At 48.6% G+C, this 24,068-nt stretch overlaps 1 protein-coding gene across 8 annotated transcripts in view; it reads left to right on the forward strand.

Annotated features, from left to right (window-relative positions):
• Positions 1 to 24,068, forward strand: part of BRD4 (bromodomain containing 4) — a 277,955-nt gene that overhangs the window by 43,332 nt on the left and 210,555 nt on the right. For 7 of the 8 annotated variants that reach the window (XM_030197185.1, XM_030197179.1, XM_030197181.1 and 4 more), the window contains exon 2: positions 17,119 to 17,431. In XM_030197185.1, the coding sequence (XP_030053045.1) occupies positions 17,153 to 17,431 (279 nt within the window). In that variant the 5' untranslated portion in view covers positions 17,119 to 17,152. Of the gene's footprint in view, positions 1 to 224; positions 247 to 17,118; positions 17,432 to 24,068 lie in introns of those variants that run through there. The other variant, XM_030197186.1, reaches the window with a different exon arrangement.

Below are 24,068 nucleotides of genomic sequence, written 5' to 3' on the forward strand. Positions count from 1 at the left end.
AGCCTCTAACACCCCGGCTAACAACTGGCAAGCCAGGTGCCACCCCCAGGCAGATTTCTGATGGAGCTCGAAGAAGCTGCAGCCACCCTGCTTGGGGAGATAGAGAATACTGAAGAGGCAGTGGAGCTGGCTGGCCATGAGGCACTGTGAAAAGTTGAGTGCTCTCTATCTCCCCCTGCTGGTAATGGACACAACCCATACGTAATGGCTTCATCTGCTATGACTAAAGGAAAGAAAATTACCAAGGTAAGAACCTAATTTTCTCTTTCTTTTGTAATATTTCCTTAATCCTCATAGATTGTTTGATCCCAAATTATTGATGGTCTTGAGCTAACCAAAAAGTGCCCTTATATGATTTGTCTTTTCTGTACAAGTGGTTTGCTTCTTTGGATTTGTTGAAATACAAATACCAAAAAAAAATAAAGAGAGAGAAAAGAGACAGTACAGACAAGTGGATCAGTAATATAAGTTGACTAGCCATTAGATGCCTTCCTAAATCTGAAGGAGCCGAGAGGCAAAAGATCTAACGCTTCATTTGTAATAATGCCCCGCCGCCATGCAGCATGAGCGTAGTGCTTGGTCCAGGACTGTAATGCTGCCAGATATCTTCAGTTCCTTGTCATCAAGCAGAGAATCCATTACGAATGGGTTGTGTCCATCAACCTGCAGGGGGAGATAGAGAACACTGAAAAACCATAGTGCCTCATGGCCAGCTAGCTCCATCTGCCTCTTCAGTATTCTCTATCTCCCCAGCAGGGTGAACGCAGCTTATTTAGCTCCTTAAAAAAAGATCTGCCTGGGGTGGCTCCTGTGCTTTGGCCAGTGGTAGCAGGGGTGTTGGGGGCTATTGCAGCTCCATTTTAGAGGCACATAGGTTCGCCCTTTCCCTGCCTTACCCAGCCTCCGATGTGGATGTAGACACATAGGTTTGCACTGTCCCTGTCTTTTCCCACACTCTCCTTTGTGGATGCAGGCACATTGGTTCGGCCTTTCCCACTCTACTGATCCTCCGGAGTTGGAAATTTGCCTCTATTGCTGTTGCCTCTAACTTTCCTCACAGCATTAAAAAAGGCAAGCGCAGATCCACAGCAGGGCTCTGTAAATCGTGCTCTTCAGACGTCAGGGCCAGCACGAGCATAGCAAGTGATATTTCTTCCCGCTCAGTGGAGCTGGCAGCGGGCGCCATTTTGGATGCGCTGCATGGCTCGACCCCTGAAGAAGCGGAGGGGTTTGAAACTGGAGGGGAGCCTCGTGTGGAGGCTAACGGGGGAGCTTCTATCCCTGAGTTTGTGTTGCTGCTGCATGAAGCATTCATGTTAAAAAGAGCTCTCCCGCAGGGGTCTCATTCTGCCCTGCTAACTGTTACCCCTCCAGTGGAGCCTGGCCTCGGATTGCTGTCAGGCGCGTTTTCCCCTGACAGCTGGCCGGAAGGCAAGCGCAGAAGGGTTAATTCCCCTTCAGAGAGTGGTTCACCCTTCTTCTCCTATTTGGTGAGGAGTTGGAGAAAATTGTTAACGGCCTGGGGGATGCTAAACCCCAGCGCTTACCCAAGGATAGGCCAAGGCCTCTCTCCAAGGGTCAGGCGGTTCCCTCCTCTTACAGAAGCTAGAAGGTACCGCCCAGGGCGTTCTACTGGGTTCACTTCTCGTGCCTGCTTTCAGCAGAGGAACTCCTTTTGTTCGGACAAGCATTCCGCAGTGACCGGCTCAAGGCCTGGAGTTCAAGGGCGACACTCTCAATGATGGTGCGCCGGCCCTCTCCTCGATTCCTGCAATAGGAGAACGGCTTTCCCTCTTTCTCGAGGAGTGGGTCAAGATTTCCTCAGATCAGTGGGTTTTGGACCCGATCAGAGATGGCTACAGAATAGAATTCAATTCCCCGGTGAGAGACGTGTTTGTGGAGTCCCGATACGGTTCTGCCGTCAAACGGGCGGCGGTAGAGGAGTCCTTGCATGGCTTAATTCACCTAGGGGCGGTGTCCCCGGTGCCTCACGCCGAACACAGCTCCAGCCGTTACTCCATTTACTTGGTGGTGTCGTGAAAAGGTGGGTCTTTTCGACCCATCCTCGACTTAAAAGAAGTCAACAAGTCTCTAAGAGTGCGGCATTTGCACATGGAAACCCTGCGCTCCATCATTGTGGCGGTACAGCCAGGAGAGTTTCTCACGTCTTTGGACCTGAAAGAAGCTTACTTGCATATTCCTATTTGGCCCCCGCACCAAACGTTTCTTCGGTTTGCGGTGATGGGAAAACATTTCCAGTTTCGAGCCTTGCCTTTTGGCCTCGCCACAGCTCCCCAAACCTTTTCCAAGGTAATGGTGGTGGTAGCTGCTTTTCTCAGGTGAGAGGGTATTCGGGTTCTCCCGTACCTAGACAACTGGCTCATCAGAGCGGACTCGACAGAGTCCTCAGGTAACAGCCAGAGTGGTCTCAGTACTTCAATCTCTGGGCTGGGTCGTCAATATGGCCAAAAGTCACCTGACCCCCTCTCAATCTCTAGAATATTTGGGGGTCCGGTTCGACACAGCTTCGGGGTTTGTTTTTCTTCCCGAGCAAAGGCGGTGCAAGTTTCAGAACCAGGTCCGTCTGCTCCTGAGGATACCTTGTCCGCGAACTTGGGACATTGTCCAGCTGTTGGGGTCGATGACGGCCACTTTGGAAGTGGTGCCTTGGGCGAGAGCACACCTGAGACCTCTGCAGTGTTCCCTGCTTCAGCGGTGGTCTCCAGTATCTCAGGATTATCAATGCAGACTCACGTGGCTCTCTGCGGCCCGGCTCAGTATGGAGTGGTGGCTCTTAGACAGCATGCTCCGGTGAGGAATGCCGCTAGCGCTCCCTGATTGGTGCCTGGTGGTAACAGATTCCAGCCTGAAGGGTTGGGGTACACATTGCCAGGGAAGGCATGCCCAGGGTCTCTGGACACCCAAGGAGTCGGTCCATCAGTCGTTTGGAGTTGAAAGCGATTTTCCAGGCTCTTCTAGTTTTTCACTCGACCCTGGAAAGATTGGCTGTCAGAGTTCTGTCGGACAACACGACAGCAGTGGCCTACATAAATCGACAAGGCGGCACTCAGTGCAAAGCACTGCCCGCGCAGATTTGCCACTGGGCCGAGCTACATCTGCAGTTTCTGTCGGCAGCTCATATAGCAGGTCAGAGCAACATGCAAGCCGATTTTCTCAGCAGGTATCAAATCAACCCGGCGGAGTGGGAACTGGCAGACGAAGTGTTTCTTCATATCTGTGCCAAGTGGGGGACGCCCGTAGCGGATCTTATGGCCTCAAGCGCAAATGCCAAAGTCCCGTGCTTTTACAGCAAACGGAGAGATCCTCACTCGGTGGGGTTGGATGCCTTGGCTCAACCCTGGCCTCCGGGCCTCCTGTATGTGTTCCCTCCGTGACCCTTGATAGGGCGAGTATTCCTGCGGATTCGGATACATCAAGTAGAGGTGGTTCTCATTGCCCCGGATTGGCCCAGGAGGCCATGGTATGCAGACCTCCGGCGGATGCTGGTAGAGGCTCCCCTTCCCTTGCCTCTGGTACCGAACCTGTTGACGCAGGGCCTGGTGACCTTGGAGGATCTATGCTGCTTTGGTCTTAAGCATGGCTATTGCAGGATGGTGTACAAAAAGGCTTGGCCTATAATTCCCTGCGTGATCAAGTGGCAGCCTTGGCATGTTTTCGGGGGAAGTTCTCCGGCCTCTCCCTGGCTGCGCATCAGGACATTACACAGTTTCTTAGAGGGGTGCTTCGGCTCCGGCCTCCCGTGTTGGCCCCTTGTCCGGCTTGGAACCTGGGGCTAGTATTAAAGGCTCTTCAGTGTTCGCCCTTAGAACCGCTGAGGCGAGCTTCGGAGAAGGATGTGACTCTAAAGACAGTCTTTTTGGTGGTCATTACATCGGCGAGACGGGTGTCTGAGCTCCAGGCGCTGTCCTGTTGAGACCCATTTCTGCAATTCTCAGGAGTCCAGAGTTCCTCATGTCTCTGGACCTAAAAGAAGCTTATTTGCACATTCCTATTTGGCCTCCACACCAGCGGTTCCTCCGCTTTGCGTTGTTGGGAAAGCATTTCCAGTTTCAGGCCTTGCCTTTCGGCCTAGCCACAGCTCCCCGTACCTTTTCCAAGGTAATGGTGGTGGTAGCTGCCTGTCTCAGGCGAGAGGATATCAGAGTTCACCCATATCTCGGCGACTGGCTCATCAGAGCGGATTCGGCAACCGAGAGTCGTCTTGCCACAGCCAGAGTACTACTACTACTATTTAGCAGTGGTGTTCTTGCAGGCGCTAGGCTGGGTGGTCAATATACCCAAAAGTCACCTGACCCTCAGTCTCTTAAGTATTTGGAGGTCCGGTTCGACACGGCATCGGGGTTTGTCTTTCTCCCTGACCAAAGGCGCGGTGCAAGCTTCAGAATCAGGTCCGTCTGCTCCTGCGGATGCATCGCCCGCGAGCTTGGGACATAGTCCAGCTGCTGAGGTCGATGACGTCTACCTTGGAGGTGGTGCCTCTGTAGATTGCCCTGCTTCAACAATGGTCTCAGATGTCCCAGGAATATCAATGCAGCCTAACGTTGCTCCCTGCGGCCCGACTCAGTGTGGAGTGGTGGCTCTCCGGCAGGATGCTGCACCAAGGAATGCCTCTTGCGCTTCCTTCTTGGTGACTGGTGATAACAGATGCCAGCCTTCTAGGCTGGGGAGCGTATTGCCAGAGAAGCTATGCTGTTACGTCCCTCACCTGGATTTTGGTCCATGCAGCCGATTTGCCGCCGAGCCATGTCCCGGCGGCGATAGCCGTCCATGCGGACTGTCGCCGGTAGTCTAGTGTGTTCCGATCCCAATGGCTGGCTATGTCGCTCCGGCCGTGTGCACGGGTCCAGCTGATTGATTTGGCCGGCCATGCAGTCTGGCGGCATTCCAGAGGTCACGCAGGTTTCCAGTACGGGTAGCTCGCACGGCTTGGTCGCATGGGATTGGGTGCCTTTTCCCTTACATGCACCAATCTGGAGCGTTCCCTGCAGCTGCTCGTGGTTACTGCTGATGCGGGGACTACTTAAGGCCTCTTTAACATCAGCAAAATTCGCCCTTTCTCTCTGAACACACCACCCGAACTCTCGTCCACGCTCTCATTACCTCTCGCCTGGACTACTGCAACTTACTCCTCACCGGCCTCCCACTTAGCCATCTATCCCCCCTTCAATCTGTTCAGAACTCTGCTGCACGTCTCATATTCCGCCAGAACCGATATACTCATATCACCCCTCTCCTCCGGTCACTTCACTGGCTTCCGTTCAGATACCGCATTCAATTCAAGCTGCTTCTTCTTACCTACAAATGCACTCAGTCTGCTGCCCCTCACTATCTTTCTACCCTCATCTCCCCTTACGTTCCCGCCCGTAACCTCCGTTCACAGGATAAATCCCTCCTCTCAGTACCCTTCTCCACCACCGCCAACTCCAGGCTCCGCTCATTCTGCCTCACCTCACCCTATGCTTGGAACAACCTTCCTGAGCCCTTACGCCAGGCCCCCTCCCTGCCTGTCTTCAAGTCTTTGCTTAAAGCCCACCTCTTCAATGCTGCGTTCGGCACCTAACCCCGACTGTTCACTTGTCTATTAGATTGTAAGCTCTTTGAGCAGGGACTGTCTCTCTTTCTTAAATTGTACAGTGCTGCGTAACCCTAGTAGCGCTCTAGAAATGTTAAGTAGTAGTAGTTCCCTGCATACTTTGGCTTCTATGCTCATAGAAGTTTGGTGGTGGTCTTGTGCGCTCCGTTGCTTGACTTGCCTATCATGACCTGACCCTTGGACTGAACGTGTTATTCGTGCTTTGCTGTCTGCCCTGACCCTTGGACTGAACCTGGTATTAGTGCTTTGCTGCCTGCCCTGATCCTTGGACTGAACCTGGTATTCGTTGCTTTGCTGCTTGCCCTGACCCTTGGTCTGAACCTGGTACTTGCTGCCTGCCTTGATTCCTGGACTGTACCGGCGCACCCTTCGAGTTCTCGCCCGCCTCGCTTCCAGCCTGGTCTGGGTGGGCTAACCCCGCCCGGTTCCCGAAGTCCTGGTGGCCACCTGCACCTGGGGTCTGAACCCCTGGGGAACGGTGGTCGCTTCCCAGGTGAAGCTAGGGGTTGTCCAGCTGCCTGGCTGAGCGCGGCGCGACCCCACACACCGTGCTCAGTCAGGGCACAAGAGCTCACTGCCCAAGTCACAGCATATGCTAAGGGTCTGTGGACACCCATGGAAGCGGGGTGGTCCATCAATCGCTTGGAACTGAGAGCAATATTCCAGGTTCTTATGGCGTTTCAAAAGACTGAAGGGGCTTGCTGTCCGGGTTCTGTCAGACAACACGACAGCGGTGGCATACATAAATCGTCAGGGAGGCACTCAGTGCAGGGCCCTGGCCGCGGAGGCCTCTCAGATTTGCCACTGGGCCGAGCTACACCTGCAGCTTCTGTCGGCAGCTCAAATAGCAGGTCAGAGCAACATGCAAGCCGATTTTCTCAGCAGGTATCAAATCGACCCGTCGTAATGGGAACTGGCAGAAGAAGTTTTTCTTCAGATTTGTGCCAAATGGGGAACTCCCGGAATGGATCTAATGGCGTCAAGTGCAAACGCCAAAGTACCTCGCTTTTTCAGCAGAAGGAGAGATCCTCACTCGGCGGGGTTGGATGCTCTGGATCAACCCTGGCCCTCGGGGCTTCTGTATTCCCTCCTCGGCGCTTGATAGGTCAAGTCCTACTGCGGATTAGACAGCACCGAGGTCTGGTGATTCTCATCACTCCATATTGGCCAAGGCGTCCGTGATATGCGGATCTCCGCCGGATGTTGGTGGACACTCCGGTGCATTTGCCCCTGGTGCCGAACCTGTTGGTTCAGGGACCGGTGTCTATGGAGGATCCCTGCTGATTTGGTCTTACGACCGGCTATTGAGAGGGCGCAATTGAGAGACAAGGGCTACTCTAACAGGGTCATCTCCACTCTCCTGCAGGCCTGCAAGTGGTCCACCTCCGCAGCTTATGCTCGGATCTGGCGCAAATTTGAGGCGTGGGGTGTTTCAAAGGCGATCACGCCTACACTGGCTACAGTCTCGACAGTGCGGTACTTTTTGCAGAAGGGCTTACAAAAAGGCCTGGCTTACAATTCCCTGCGGGTGCAAGTGGCAGCATTATCATGCTTTCGAGGGAAAGTCGCTGGCTTGTCCCTTGCTGCTCATCCGGACATTCCCCGATTTCTCGGAGGGGTGCTTATGCTCCGTCCTCTTGTCCGGTTGCCCTGTCCAGCCTGAAACCTGGGGCTGGTGTTGAAGGCTCTTCAGTGTTCGCCCTTCGAGCCGCTTAAGCGAGCTTCAGAGAAGGCTGTGACTCTCAAGATAGTCTTTTTGGTGGCCATTCCATCGGCTGGACGCGTATCTGAGCTGCATGCGCTGTCCTGTTGGGACCCTTGTCTGCAATTCTCGGAGTCCGGAGTAACGGTACATACAGTGCCTTCCTTCCTGCCTAAGGTGGTTTCAGCGTTTTACCTGAACCATCCCATTTTTCTTCCTTCCTTTTTCTATGGAAGAGTTCCCAGACTCCTTTGGGCAGTTACATCTTCTGGATGCCCGCAGGGCACTGTCGCAATATCTACAGATGTCAAATGACTTCAGGACTTCTGATCACCTTTTTGTCTTGTTAGGTCCTCGGCGTGGAGGCCCGGCGTCTAAGGCCATTATAGCCCATTGGCTTAAGGAAGTCATTCTTGCTGTGTGTCTGCTTTCAGGTCGATCGCCGCCTGAAGCATTTAAGGCGCATTCCACGAGAGCCATTTCCTCCTCGTGGGCTGAAACGGGTGCACACTCTATTCAAGAGATCTGTAGTGCGGCTACTTGGGCTTCTCAGCTCTCTTTTGCCCGGCATTACAGGCTGGATGTTGCAGCGAAGCAGGACACTGTTTTTGGAGCTCAAGTATTGGCTCGTGGTGTGGCCTGTTCCCACCCTAAGTAGGGGTTGCTTTTGTACATCCCATCAGTTAATGGATTCATCTGCTGCCGATGACAAGGAAGGGAAAATTAGGTTCTTACCTTCGTAATTTTCTTTCCTTTAGTCACAACAGATGAATCCATGATCCCTCCCTGTCTGACTTTGTTTTTTGATCAGATCTTTCATGCAGATATAAATCTCATTGGGAGAAGTTGGAAAACAGTTATCAGAATTTCTACATGAGGTTGAAATCGTTCCTCCTTTGATGCTCCTGTTCTGGGGCGTTGGTTCGCTGTGAGGAAAGTTTGTTATTATACCTTTATGGTTCACTCTGCTTTGGAAATCTTAAATACTGAAGGCAGTTGGGGCTAGCCGTCCAAGAGGCACTATGGCTTTTCAGTGTTCTCTATCTCCACCTGCTGGTAGGCAGATACAACCCATCAGTTAATGGATTCGTCTGCTGTGACTAAAGGAAAGAAAATTACCAAGATAAGAACCTAATTTTCCCTTGTCCCTCCATTTTGCCGTATTGACTGTTTTTTCTGCCATTTGCATCTTTGCATTCCTTACTACTCTACCAGCTTCTAGGTGTGAGGGAAAAGGGTTGAGACTGTCACCCTGGCAGGCTTTTTGGGTTGCTTCACTTGTCAAGGATATAACTTCAAAACTTATGGAGGTTAAGGGCAGACTGCAGAAGATGGTGTAGCTCTTGAAAGCTCATCATAGATGTATTCAGTTAGTCTAATAAGCACAGTACGGACTTAAATGGTGTTGAGTTTTTTATTCTCTTATCTTTTTTGTTGGTTATTTTAAAGGGTAATGACAGTTAAATGAGACACACTTAGAATGATAAAATAAAATAAAAACATTTTGGAGTTTTGCCAGTTTTCCCAAAATTTCCATTTTCTGGTTCTGGAGTGCAGAAAGGGGAAAATTCTCTACTTCCACCCCTAAAAAATATCTAAATTCTTCAGACTTTATTGCCAGGTCTTCATCTCTAGAGGTGGTTTTGTTCACACTTTTTTGAAAAATAGAATTAATTTGGTTAAATGAAATAGTTATAGCACATCAGTAATTTTAAATTAAGCTAAGTAGGGATTCTCTCAATGTAATACAAGTAATGGGGTGGGAGTAAAAGCAGTGCTTTTTTTGTACCGGTACAGCTTACCGGCACCTTTTTTGTGAGGTCCGGCTCACCTGCCCGCGCCCTTCCGTTTGTACACCCGTGCTCCCCCCACCCCCTGCCCTCAGCTCCCCGAGTTTCCTTGAAATCTTTAATTTACCCAAAGTCGTGGTGAACCAGCAGTAAAAACAGCTGGCAGGCAGGCTTGCCTTCTCGCTTCCCTTCCCTCTCAGTGCGTCCCGCCTTCCTCTGATATAATTTCCTTTCCGCGATGGCGGGACGCACTGAGAGGGAAGGAAAGTGATGAGGAGGCAAGCCTGCCTGCAGGCTGTTTTTACTGCCGGTTTGCCGCAACTTCGGGTACATTAAAGATTTAAAGGAAACGCTGGGGGCGGGGGGGCTGGGGTTTGAACAAATCGCTGGACATAGTGGTGACGGAGGGCGGCGAAGAGAGGAGAATTGCTGGGCATGGAGGGAAGGGTAGAAAGGAGAATCGCTGGATATGGATTTGAGGGGAAGGCAGGGAAGTGAGAATTGCTGGACATGGAGAGGAGAGAGGAGACATGCTGGACATGGATGGGAGGAAAGGGCAGGGAAGAGAGAATTGCTGGACATTGATGGGAGATAGGAGAATCGCTGGACATGGATGGCAGGGGAGGACAGGAGGCAGAGGAGAATCGCTGGACATTGATGAGAGGGGAGGTCAGAGGAGATAAATTCGCTGGACATGGATGGGAGGGGAGGACAAGGAGCAAAGGAGATTCGCTGGGCATGGATGGGAGGGGAGGACAAGGGGCAAAGGAGAATCGCTGGACATGGATGGCAGGGAAGGACAGGGGGCAGAAGAGAAAAATCGCACATGGATGAGAGGGGGAGGGCAGGGGAGAGAGGAGTCATACTGGACATGGATGGGGAGGGGAGGTCATCAAAGAGAGATTTGCTGTACATGGATGGAAGGGAAGGGCAGTGGAGAGTGGAGAATTGTTGGGCATGGATGAGAGGGGAGAATCCCTGGACATGGATGGCAGGGGAGGACAGGGGATAGAGGGGAATCGCTGGGCATGGGAGGGAAGGGCAGGGGAGAGAGGAGACTTGCTGGACATGGATGGAGGGGAGGGAAGACAGGAAGGAGATGCACATGGATGGGAGGGGAGGGCATGGGAGAGAGGAGACATGCTGGAAATGGATGGAGAGGAGAGCAGGAGATAGAGGAGAATTGCTGGACATGGATGGGTGGAGGGGTTGGCGGGGAGAGAGGAGAAATGCTGTACTTGGATGGAGGAGAGGGGAGAGAGAATTATTGCTTTATATGGATACAGGGGAGGGAAGTGAGAGGAAAAATGCTGGGCATGGATGGAGGGGAGGAGAGAGGAGAAGTGCTGGACATGGATGGAGGGAAGGAAAGAAAAAAGAAGCACATGTCTGGAGATGAGGGAAAGGGAAGAGAGGAGAAAAACTGCACATGGATGGAGAAAATAGGCAAAAGCTGGATCCATGTTATACCTCCTCCAGTCAATTCCACGGAGGAGGACCCAGCTTATGGATGTAGGTGGAGCAAGAAATGAAGAAGAAAGGAGGAAAGGAAAGAAATATATGGAAAGGAAGCCCTGGAAACAGAGTTAAGAGAACAGATAGCGAACAGCAGAATCAGAGACTGGGACCAATATGGATAGAAAAACAGTCACCAGCCAACAAAGGTAGAAAAAATCATTTTATTTTCATTTTAGTGTTTGGAATATGTCCACTTTGAGAATTTACATCTGCTGTCTTATTTGCACTGGGTATACTGGAGCTGTAACAGCTTACAGAAATTATTTATCATGAAAACAAATCACATTATTTTTTTCTCCTATACTAGTATAATATTTTCAATGATGTCTATGTGCCATGGCTGGCATAAGGGGTGTGATTATAATAGGGGTGGAGTCATATGTGTTGACCACGCCCATAACGAGTACCGGCACCTTTTTTTCTACAAAAAACAGTTTTTCACACCAGTTTTGCAACTTCTCTGTGTTTATGTAGGGAGATTGCGTAACTGGAATGAGCCCATTTTTCAGCTGAAATGTTTGTTATATTTTTGTGGGTCCCCCCACATACACTATTTCATTGTTGAGAGCAGCCTGGCTTTTTATAGTAAAATTTGTGGGTGTACTATACCCATATGTTGTGCTTCCCCAAGTGGCTCTTTTTTCTGATTACTTTTTTTTATCTTACAGTGGCTCTTCTTACTCAGTTTTACTAACCATTAAAGTTTATATTCCTTAGCGTCTCTCCGGACCGGACCAGGATTGGACTGATGGGTTGTGCACGCCTACCAGCAGGTGGAGACTGAGAAAAAACTGTGACTCTAGAGAGCCAATAAGAGCCCTGGTCATGTGACCCTAGCCTCAGTATTTTCTCAGTCTCCCAGCAGGTAGGAAGCGAGCCCTTTAGTCTCTCTCTTTCTCTTTCTCTTTTAGAGGTTAATAATAAGAACAACAATGCTACTTTTCTTCTTCTGTGCCTAGGAATTCTCTGTTGGACGCTGGTCAGATAGAGATTTCTTTTCCTTTCTTTCTTTTACTGCCTCTGGGGGTGTTAAACTCGGGTGTCCCCGAGTCCCTCCCCCCTTCCTCCCCATCTCCCATACGTAGCTGGGAAGGGCTACCCTTTGTTTAGAAAGGTGTATGTCTTTGGGAGAGGCAGCCACTATAGCAAGTTAAAAGTACAAATATTTTTCCTTCCCCAGCATTTTAACCAGCAAGCTGTTAAAAAAAAAAAAAATCCCCAGGCTACTAATGAGCAGGCAGCTCTGTGTTATTCTTTTACTCTTCAGCAATTCTCTTTTCTAAGTCAGCTCCTTAAAAAAAAAACGATGTGTTGCTTTTTTGGCCGGAGAGAGCTCCATTATGCAGGAGACGCTGCAGCAGGTTTTTGTCTCCGCCGGAGTCTAATCGTTTTCGGCTCCGACTTTTTTTTCGGGGCTTTATCTAGTCTTTAGTTCATCAGAATTTTTTCTTCCATTTTCTTCGCGTTTTCTTTAAAAAATAAATAAATAAATTTTTAAAAAGAAGAAGAAAAGGGCGCAAAGTTTTACGGGGCATAAAGGCGCGAAGCTTTGTTTCTCGACGGGGCATGTTTTTGTCAGCGCCGGAGTATAACTGTTCTTGCGGAGTTACGCGTTTCTTTGGGAGCTCTTCGGGCGGCGTCAGCGCTTCCATATGTCTTCGTTTTTGCCCGGTCCGTCGCGCCTCTTTTTTCTGCTCTGTTATTTCTTTCAATTGTGGCGCAGAAGGCCTCCATTTTGTTACCGCAGCTGCAGCTTCTCAGGCGCAGCACTTCTCTGTTTTTTCTTTTTCTTCTACGGTGCAGAGAGAAACGGAAGCAGTGAAGTTTGACAAATCTCAGGAGATGGAAAATTTTTTTGTTTGCCTTGCCCTGGTCTCCACATGTTCCAACAGATATGGCTTTACGGATGTTTCAGGGGAGTCATTCACTATTTTCTTCATTTAAGGGACCTTCACATTCAGTTCCACAAGTAAATCCATGGCTCGCCCAGGTTTAGCCTATTTTATACAATGTATGTTTTATACAGAAGGCTGGCTTGCTTGCGCTTTTGTCCTCACAATTTGCACACAGTAGCTCTGCACAAATTATTTCAGGCTGGTTGCTCTGTTATCTGGGGTAATCTTGGTTTCTGGGTTCCCAGTGTTGGGGCTGTCTCATATGGCTATTTCTTTCTTTCCCTAGAGGGTATGTACATACTACACGTTTGTACTTTCAGTTTTTACAGAGGCCATGATTTCCAATTATGTATGCCCAGAGGTTCCTTTCTCAAGCATGATTTCTAATTATGCATTCCCAGAGTTTTCTTTCTCAAGCATGGTTAGAGTCACAGGGAAATTTAAACAACTCTAATCTCCAGGTAACGTATAGTTTCTTTTGGTAAGCCTCTAGTGTTTTTTCTTACAGAAGCAGCATCTTAAGGCGTTTTGCTGCATGATGTGTGTTATACTTTCAGACATTTCTTCTGATATCGTATGTGCCTGAAGGCTGGTTTCTGCATATGGACCTATAGCTAACTCTGGGTTAGCAAGTACTTTACCTTTCTTCTCTGGTATGAACTCTGTTCTATATATTTCTTCAGAATTCTGGCGGGTCTGGCGACTAGTTTGTGCATATAGCACTATAGCTACCTCGGTGTCAGCAAATGTTATGCCTTTTTTCTCTCTGGTATGACATATGCTCTATGGGTGCATATTTATCTATACTGTTGTCCTCACTTGTTTACCTTTCTGTCATATTATCATAGTGGCAGGCCACTTTCACCTGTTTATGTCAGGAAACCATTCTTTTCTACTTGTATTTGGCCACTGGTCCATGGCCCTATTCTTACAGGGCACTCATCTTCTTGTTTCCTCTGGCCAGTGGTTCTTGTGGTGTATTTAAGACACTTATGCCTTGCACTTCGCCATCTTTCTCTCGGATGTCTTTCTCCAGTTTTCCCTATCGCTCTCACGGCAAGGCAGGTCAAGTATGGCACTCCCTACAAAGGCTCTTGGTCCTTACACCATGACCTCGCTCGAATCTTCAGAATGCAATTTTTTACTTTCTAGTTCCTAAGAAGGAAGTGTCTTTCATCCTGTTTGGACTCTCATTGCCGTCGAGCGCGCTTTCAAAGGCTCAAGTCTTTATCACCAACTCCTTCGATTCCTCATTGTGGAGTTTCGTGCAGCACCTTGGCTGACAGAATCTGTTCTGCATATTTCTCTCAGGCTCAGTCTCTAAAAGTTCACCATAGTTGTGCTACCCCTCAGAAAAGAGGTGATTCTTCTTCACGCATGGCTAGACGCCTAGCTATTTAAAAAAAAAAAAAAAAGTAAGAAGTAAACAAAAAGACCTGGCTTGTCTACAGAGTCAGCAGGCCACAGTCCGAGAGGTGCAATTTTTATTGTCTTCAGGATGCATTTTGGGGTTACCTGCAACATGGTGGCAAGGTTTTCCCTTGGCAATTGCCTTTTGCAGCTGCACCTCCGTGCTCTTTCTCTTTTTGAGTGTCCTGAAGCATTTCCAATCTTCTTTATCAGTGTTAACCTTTGTGTGCTGTTTATGGGGCCTTCAGTTTTTCGTTCCAGGACTACCATGTGGTCTCTTTTCATGGAAACTTACTTTTCCTCCATTGCTATTGGCATTTGATTTGCTTCCAGGGCTAGCATCTGGTCTCTTTATGTTGCCATTTACCTTTCCTCTGGGTGGCATTTTGGCACTCTAGGGGACTGTCAGTCGCTCTCAGATCAAGTAGGTTTCCCTGGGGGCTACCGATTTATTATGAGCACACTGTTTTATGTCGGCATTGTGACATATTATATTCGTCCGGAATATTCTTCCTGTCTTCTGGTATTTCAAAATACTCAATCTTGCTCTCTGGCAGGACTGATTCTATCTTATGTTCTGGCAGAATGGTTTTCGGGCTCCTGGCAAGTCTGTGGCCTTCTTCTTCGTTCAATATAGACATCTGGTCCCCTGGTAGATCGTGGATCATCGTATGTTCAGAAGGCACATCCTTTCCTATGGCAAATCTGCCAGAAGGCGTGTTGCCTCCTTTCAAGGTGCTCAGTTTATTTTGTTACAGGGTTCGCATGTGGTCTCTTCACAGGTTTGACATGTAGGTCTTGTCCTTCCCCCATGTTTCTTTCTTCTCTATAAGCAAACTAAAGTGTAAGCTAGCGAACAGTGCAGTGTGCTGTCCTCTGTTTTATTCCAGAAGGGTCATTTGTATGGATTTACCATCCGCAAAGCCAGGTAGCATACCATCCCATTCGGGCAGGACGGTCTTCTCTTCAAGGTCGGCATTTCGGCATTTTGATCAGGCATTGGGATCTCAGAAGGATAACCCTTATGTTTCCTTGCCGGGATACCAAGTTGCCTTTTGGGGCTATCATTTTTGCCTTTTTTCCTTTTTGTCTAGTGGAGTTACTTTCTTCTCCAGTCTGGCCTCATTGTTTCTCTCGTACTCAGGCTGGCGCATGCTCTGTCTGGGACAGACATCCAGCCTTGATAAACAGGACGGTATCTTTTGTAGTTGCAATTTCTCGTTTCCCCTGTCTGGTCTCTTTGTTTATCTCTTACTCAGGCTAGCGCATGCTCTCCACCTGGCACAGGCATCCAGCCTTGCTAAGTAGGACGGCGTCTTTGGTAGTTGTAGTATTCTCTTCTCCGATTTCAGTCTCTGTGCCTTAGCGACATTGTCAGACCATGGAGTGACAGGGAGTTAGGCTTCTTCGCCCGATAGTCCGAGATCTTCTGGTTTCCTTTATGGTTTCTTACTGTCTTCAGACAGTGCTTTTAGTAGTCTTGCCTTCAGCTAGGAGAGTAGGTTCTGCAAGTTTCTTTCATGCAGGTTTCCGTTTTTTCTTTTTGGAATTTTTTTTCAAGGAGCAAGTACGTCTATGTAGGCAGTACTTCTGCATCTGGGTACTTCTTTTCTATCTACTGTACTTTCCCATTTTCATCTTTTCCCATCACTTTTTTCTTATTGTTGTGGGGTCTTCTGCGGAAGGTCAAAATCACAGGAAATTATATTCTACATAGAGAGCTGTTACAAGCTATTTGGTTCTTCTTTTTGGTCCTTCTGATCAGTTGGATTGAGGTTCTATATCTCGACAGATTATGGAATTCATATCCTCTATTTGTCTGCTCACTGGGGTACCGTCTCCGGAGAGTGTTTTCACCTATCTTACTTCTTGGTGCCCTAGGTGCTCATGTTGGAAGGTGCCATTTTGGGCTTAGCTTCATTCTGTTTTAATTGATATACACTCTACATGTTCATTGTCGCCAGGAGGCGATCTATGCAACTTGCATATTCTCAGCGGCTTTGAAAGGGTCCCTCCCTTAAGATTACTGCTTTGGTACGTCCCATCAGTCCAATCCTGGCCCGGTCCAGAGGGACGCTAAGGAAGGAGAAATTAGATCTTACCTGCTAATTTGCTTTCCTTTAGTCCCTCCGGATTGGACCAGGCCCCTCCCATATTTCGGCATCTTTTCAATGGAATATTTAAAAAAAAAAAAAAAAGAATATGACAAGCTGCTAGTATATATGGAACTTTAGGTGCTCCGTGCCACGTCTCTGGTTGGAGTTGCTGGTGGCCTCAGTGGCTGGTATATATATGTAGGTATATGTCTATATCTTTATATGTGGGTATGTATATATGTATCTGTATATATAAAACTAAGAGGGTCATGCCACTTCTCTGGTGAGAGTTGTTGGGGGTGCCCAGTTGCTGGTATATATATATATATATATATATATATATAACACTTTAAGTGGGTCATACCACTTCTCTGGTGAGAGTTGCGGGAGACCTATAATACAACTGACAGTTGCGGGAGACCTATAATACAACTGACAGTTGCCGGAGACCTATAATACAACTGACAGTTGCCGGAGACCTATAATACAACTGAGCCATACCACTTATCTGGTGAGAGTTGCTGGTGAGCTATATTGCAAGTGAGCCATACCACTTCTCTGGTGAGAGTTGCTGGTGCGCTATATTACAAGTGAGCCATACCACTTCTCTGGTGAGAGTTGTTGGTGAGCTCTAATACCTAAGGGGCCATACCACTTCTCTGGTGAGAGTTGCTGGTGAGCTCTAATACTTGGCATTGCCGAGTGATTTGTGGCTGCTAGAATTCCATACGGCACAGAAGCTAATCTTTCTCTCTTTCTTTTCTGCTTTGTTAGTCAAATACTGAGGCTAGGGTCACATGACCAGGGCTCTTATTGGCTCTCTAGAGTCACAGTTTTTTCTCAGTCTCCATCTGCTGGTAGGCGTGCACAACCCATCAGTCCAATCCTGGTCCGGAGGGAGTAAAGGAAAGCAAATTAGCAGGTAAGATCTAATTTCTCCTTTCTGGCCATGTAAACTGCAGAGTCATCTTTAGAAGAGTGGTACTGTAACAATTTAGGTGTCTGAGCTAGGTGATGAAACTGTTTTGTATTGTGCGGTCTGCCTGTGACCCCTGCCCTCCTGGTTCTGACCTCTGCTGCTCTTGCCTTGCAGAGTGCCTATTGAGGAATGCAATGGGATCAATAACATGTCTGTGGAGAGTGGCCCTGGGACAAGACTGAGAAGTTTGCCAGCAATGGGGGATGGACTAGAAAGCACACAAATGTCTACGGCGCAGGCCCAATCTCAACAAGGCAGCGCCATTGTGGTTAACCCCCACCCCCCTGAGATCTCCAACCCCAACAAGCCTAAACGACAGACCAACCAACTGCAGTATCTGCTCAAAGGGGTGCTCAAGACGCTATGGAAACACCATTTTGCATGGCCTTTCCAGCAGCCAGTGGATGCTGTCAAACTTGGTCTCCCTGTAAGTAGAAACCGGCCTAGTATGTGTTGCAAGATATAGCTCAGACAGTCAAAAACATGCGATAATACTTTGTTACTATCAAGGTGAGCTAACCTGTGCCTTTGTGTTTTGATAAATGGGTTTTTAAATTTAGGTATGAGTAGTCCATGGCTAGAAGTCTTGGGTAAGTGGTTATCAGTAACAATTTAGGTATGAGTAGTCCATGGCTAGAAGTCTTGGGTAAGCGGTTATCAGTAACAATAGTAATTTTAATGCATAATGGTGCTGGATTTTTGACCATCAGTCTAATTCAATAAACATTTTATAGATCAGTTACCTTGGAATGTCCAGCTAAAGATCTCTTAATAGTGTGATACCTTCACTGTACTGTTGCCAGAATCTAAAATATGAAGATATTGAAGGATGACAGATAAGGAAGAGTGAAAAGGATTATCTTGATGGACTTTACGCCAGTCTGTGAATTTTCTCCATTTTGGACTGACTTTTTGTTGAGTCTTTCCTGCAAGCTAAGAAAATGTAACATGCTTCCTCTGACATCAGAAGACCATTTATCATTTGACTTTCAGTATTCTTGCCAATAATTCTGATTGAAGAATGGGATGAAGCAGAGACCCTACTTTCTGTTCAAGTAGGTCTACCATATGTGGAAGCATTGACTGTTCTTGAGCCATTTATGGTTGTAGAAAAGGGAATTGGATCTGTCTTCACCAGTGTGGAAAGACCAGTATGATGGGTGCCCAATCTTCATGATTCTTTTGAATAGTTCTGAATATGAGTAGTATTGAAGGAAAAGCGTAGAGCATCTTCTTTCCCTGTGAAATTGCAAAGGTGTCCATAGCCGCCCAGTGATTTGGACAAGATAACAAAAAGCATTACATTACACACAATCCCTGTGTGGATAGGGGTACATCCCTAAAGGATCCGCAAGATCGTCACCTGGAGACTGTCTTACAGAATGTCTTTGATGTTTTGGCCTTGGCTGTTCAGGCAGATATCTGTGGAGCACTTGTAGCCCGAGCGTGTTTTCGCTGTTCGGAATGTGTACTAGATAGAGAAGTGGATGATTTGATTTTGGTTGAGGTTGCCAAAATTGAGATGGGATCAGCCTTACTTTCATATATGCTTAGGGCTTCGGCTAAGTCCATGGCTTTGGGAGTCTCTGCTCAGCGGACTCTATGGCTTAGAAGCTGGTTGAGTAGGTTTTCCTTTCGGGGGTCTCCTATTTGGAGATGAATTGGACAAGCTGGTGAGGAGTTTAGGTGACAGGAAGGTCCCTCGACTTCTGGAAGACCGACCTCGGGGTGTTGAGTGGGGATTTGTTTGCAGCTAGAGGTCGAGGGCGGGAGTTTTGGTGATTTTGCCCGGGCAGAGGTGCCACCTTTCAGAGACAGTGCCTTCCTTCCCTTCTCAATCTTCCAGTCGTTTGTCCCAATGAAGGTTTGCAAGCCCATTCTCCAGTACCTGTTGGAGGTTGCTTGACTCAGTTTTTCTGGAAGTGGGCCAGATTACTTTGGATCAATGGGTTCTTGACATTATTAGGGATGGTTACGCTCTCAAATTCTTGCATGCGTTGCTGGAATGTTTTTCATGGTGCCGAAGAAGGAAGAATCTTTCGAGGACAGAGCAGGCTGCTTGTTCTCACGTGGGTGATGTCCACGGCAGCCCCAGGTCAGGAAAATCTTCCTAGCAACAAAGGTTGCTAAAAGCCTTGGAGCGCACGGCTGTCTTCCTGCCCGTTGCGTGATAGTCCCGCTTCAGTCTCCTTTTTTCCGCGGTCAGGAGCGGCTGTTTACAGCAGTTCTGTACCGCAGAAAAAGAAGAGCCTTACTTAGCCGGCTTTTTTGCCGATTTTTTTTCTTCGTTTTTGTTCTTGTGCGGCTCGTGTTTGAGCTGTTCCAGTTTTCTTAAAAAAAAAAGTTTCCTTTATTTTCCTTAGTTATTTTATTATTATTTATTGCATTTGTACCCCACATTTTCCCACCTTTTTGCAGGCTCAATGTGGCTTACAGAGTAAGGTTATGATAAAGTCAATACATGATTTAAATACAGTTGATCATAAGCTGAGGTATGAGAATTTAGATGGACAGGTGTTAGGTAAGGTCGTGTGAGAGGTGTTTTTGGTTTAAGGAATGATTTGTTTCATTGAGGATGACTTTTGTAGGCTTTGTTGAAGAGGTGTGTTTTCAAAGCTTTGCGGAAGCTGGTTAGATTGTTCATGGTTTTCAGGGTCTTGGGTAATGCATTCCAAAATGGTGTGCTTTTGTACGCAAAGTTCGTAGCATAAGCCTGTTTGTATTTCACTCCTTTACAGCTGGGGAAGTTCAGATTGAGGAATTTGCGGGCTGATCTTTTGGCGTTTCTGGGTGGTAGGTCCACTAGGTTTAACATATAGAGTGGGGCATCTGCGTGAATGATTTTGTGTACGGTCGTGCAGATCTTGAACTCAATTTCGCACTTTCATATTTAGGTTTTCCAAAGATGAGTCTAGCTGCGGTGTTCTGGGCTGTTTGGAGTTTTTTTAATGGTCTGTTCTTTACAGCCTGCGTACAGAGCGTTACAGTAGTCCAAGTGGCTTATTACTAATGACTGTACTAGGGTGCGGAAGATGTTTTTTGAGAAAAAAAGGTTTTATTCTTTTGTTTCCACATCGATTGGAACATTTTTTTCGTTGTATTCTTCACGTGGGTATCGAGTGTGAGGTTTCGATCAATGGTGACTCCAAGAATTTTCAGGTTTTCTGAGATAGGAAGTGTGCAGTGGGGTGTGGTTATAGTGGGGTAGTTGTTTGTGTTGTATTGGGAAGTGAGAAATAGACATTGGGTTTTTTCTGCGTTAAGTTTTAACCAGAATGAGTCCGCCCATGAGTGCATGATCTGGAAGCTCTGGTTAATCTCGTTGGTTATTTCGTTTAAGTCACTCTTGAACGGGATGTAGATTGTAACGTCATCTGCATATATGTAGGGGTTAAGGTTTTGATTGGCCAAGAGTTTGGCTAGTGGTATCATCATTAGGTTGAAGATTGTTGGTGAAAGGGGGGATCCTTGACGAACTCCACATTCCGGTGTCCAAGGTGGTGATCTATCAGTATTCGTTGTAACTTTGTAGGATTTGGTGGTGAGGAATCCTTCAAACCATTTGAGAACTGGGCCTCCGATTCCGAAGTATTCTAGTAGGTGTAATAGTATTCCATGATCCACCATGTCGAAGGCACTAGACATGTCGAATTGTAATATGAGTATGTTCTTGCCAGTTGCAATTGTTTTTTTGAATGAGTTCATTGCAGACACTAGTTTCGGTGCTATAATTTGATCGGAATCCTGACTGGGACTTGTGTAGAATTGAGTGTTTGGTCAGGTATTCCGTGAGCTGTTTCGTCACTATGCCTTCCATCAGTTTATCCCTCAAGTAAGTTTCCTTTCTTCTATGTGTGCGGCCATTTTGGCCGCCTGTACGAGTTTTTCCCTTTTTTTTGTGCCCTACTTTTTGGCACCATCGCAAGTTTTGATTTCGCCGCTGCTATTTTTCCGTCTCTGACATCGAGGATCACCAGCGGCTTCAAGAAGTGCACTCAGTGCAACCGGGCAATCTCAGGCACCGACCCTCACACGTGGTGTATCCAGTGCCTTGGGGCTGAACATCGCCCCACCGCCTGTATGTTGTGTATTAGCCGTAAAAAGCGGACACAAGCGTTGAGACAAGCTCAACGGTAATGCATGTTTGGAGCTTTGCCCGGTACTTCGGCGTTGACAGCAGTACCGTGGTCGGCGGCAGTGTCGATGTCGGCACCGGAGAGTGCATCGACCTCAGGAGCGCAGGTAATGGCTGTCCAGGGACCATCACATGCTGGCAGCAGTGAGCCATCAAGCGGGTCTCCACCTGCCTTGAGGGCTCCTGCGGTACAGGCCCATCGGGACCGACCCCGAGGAGGCATGTGGATTCCACATCCTCCTCGTCGGTACCGAGGGGTACCGGTGACGTGCCTCGAGCGAAGGCAAATAAGCACCGTCATTGGTCCCCTTCTCGTCACGGTACCAAGATCTCCGGGGTGTCGAGGGAATCTGCACCCGTGAAGCGTCGACGCCGGGAGGACCGCTCACCCTCCATACAAGAGGTGTCAATGCGCTGGTCTCCGGACAGCCCGGTACTGCCTCCTCGTCTTCGGCAGATTCTGGCCTCGACTTCTGCACCGATTCCACAGCCTTTCTCGATAGACACTCTTGACGAGCACCTCTGAGCCATTCTTCCAGGGATCCTGGAAGGGCTAATGCACCCGTCTGTTCCGGTACAGAGGGTGCTTGCGCCTACGCTACCGTCGATAGATGTGGAGGCTGGCTCCCTGCCTGTGGTGAAGCCTTCAACGTCGGTGCCGCTTGCAGCATCGGCCTTGGCTGCCACCCAAGTTGACTCTCCGTCAACATTGATGGAGGGAGCTTCATCGCTGCCGGCACGGGAGTCAACTTCTCGGCATCGCCATCAAGGACATAGCTCCTCGGCGTCGAGACGGGCTCAGCTTCGGACTGCAGTCAGAGAACTCCTCTCCGATACTGAAGGAGAGGCCTCATGGGAGGCAGAGGAAGACGCAAGATATTTCTCTTCTGAGGAGTCTTGTGGTCTTCCCTCTGACCCTATTCCTTCGCCGGAGAGATTGTCTTTTTCATCCTTTGTGCGGGCAGTGTCTACGGCCATTTCCTTCCCAGTGCTAACTGAAGATGAGCCCAAGGCCGAGATGTTCGAGATCCTAGACTATCCTTCGCCACCTAAGGAGTCATCCACTGTTCCTCTACAAAATGTCCTCAAACAAACATTGTTAAGGAACTGGATGAAACCATTATCTAACCCCACCATTCCTGAGAAGGTTGAGTCCCAGTATCAGATTCACGGGGATCGGGGGTTGTGGATTCTGCTGTCACGAGAGCCAAATGTACGAGAGATTTCGCCTCAGCATCCCCGGGACCGGAAGCTCGAACTTTGGACTCTTTTGGGAGGAAGGCCTACCAGTCCTCTATGCTCATCTCCAAAATTCAGTCTTACCAGCTCTACACGAGCATTCATTTGCGGAACAATGTGAAGCAACTGGCGGACCTTGGTCAATCAGCTCCCTTCGGAGCAGGCCAATCCTTTTCAGGAGGTGGTCAGGCAGCTGAAGGCGTGTCGTAAATTCTTGTCCAGGGGTACTTACGATTCTTTTGATGTGGCGTCCAGAGCCGCTGCTCAGGGTATAGTGATGCGCAGACTCTCATGGCTGCATGCCTCTGACCTCGACAATCAGGTCCAGCAGTGGCTTGCAGATGTTCCTTGCCGGGGAGGATAATATTTTCGTTGAGAAAGTTGAACAGGTGGTAGAGCAGCTCCACCAGCGGGAAACCGCATTCGACAAATGCACCTTCAGCATCTACCTCATCTGGTAGACGTTTTTACTCTGGAAGGAGGAATGCTTCTTATGCTTTCAATAAGCATAGGTACAATCCACCTTCCCGCCATCCTGCTCAGGCTCTACCCCAGTGCACTCGTTCATGTCAACAGCGTGCGCCTCAACAGGCCCCTGCAGCTCCCCAGCAAAAGCAAGGGACGGGCTTTTGACTGGCTCCAGGCGAGCATAGCCGCAATAAAAGTGTCCGTGCCGGACGATCTGCCGGTCGGGGGGAGGTTAAAATTTTTTCAACAAAGGTGGCGTCTCATAACCTCCGATCGGTGGGATTCTTCAAATAGTCCGGCGGGGATACTCCCTCACTTGGATCTCCAAACCTCCAAATTGCCCACCGGGAGCTCAGTCTTTCAGCTTCTAGCACAGGCAGTTCCTTCCAGAGGATCTCTCCTCTCTTCTCAGCACCAATGCGGTCGAGCCCGTGCCACCCGGGCAGGAAGGGCAGGGATTCTATTCCAGGTACTTCCTTGTGCAAAAGAAAACAGGGGGATGCGTCCCATCCTAGACCTAAGGGCCCTGAACAAATATCTGATTCGAGAAAAGTTCAGGATGCTTTCCCTGGGCACCCTTCTTCCCATGATTCAGAAGACCGACTGGCTATGCTCCCTGGACTTAAAGGATGCTTATACACACATCCCGATACTGCCAGCTCACAAATGCCTGGCGGTCGTTGCTGCGTCACTACGCGGGCTGGGAGTGCATGTGTTCCCTTATCTTGACGATTGGCTGGTAAAGAGCACCTTGGAGGCAGGAGCTCTACAGTTAATGCAGATGACTATTCAACTCCTGGAGCTACTGGGGTTTGTCATAAATTACCCCAAGTCCCACCTTCTTCCAGTTCAGAGACTAGAGTTCATAGGAGCCCTGCTGGACTCGCAGACGGCTCATGCCTACCTTCCCGAAGCGAGGGCAGACAATCTGTCGCTGGTTTCCTTGACCAGAGCGTCTCAGCAGATCATAGCTCGGCAGATGTTGAGACTTCTGGGCCATATGGCCTCCACAGTTTGCGACTCCCATGGCCCGTCTTCACATGAGATCAGCTCAATGGACCCTAGCTTCCCAGTGGTATCAAGCTGCTGGGGATCTAGAGGATACAGTCCAGTTGTCCACTGCTTTTCACAATTTCCTGATATGGTGGACAATTCGCTGCAATTTGACCTTGGGACGTCCCTTCCAAATTCCTCAGCCTCAAAAAGTGCTGACTACGGATGC

The sequence above is a fragment of the Microcaecilia unicolor genome, chromosome 3 (assembly GCF_901765095.1).
Source record: "Microcaecilia unicolor chromosome 3, aMicUni1.1, whole genome shotgun sequence".
In the NCBI taxonomy this organism is placed as follows: Eukaryota; Metazoa; Chordata; class Amphibia; order Gymnophiona; family Siphonopidae; genus Microcaecilia; species Microcaecilia unicolor.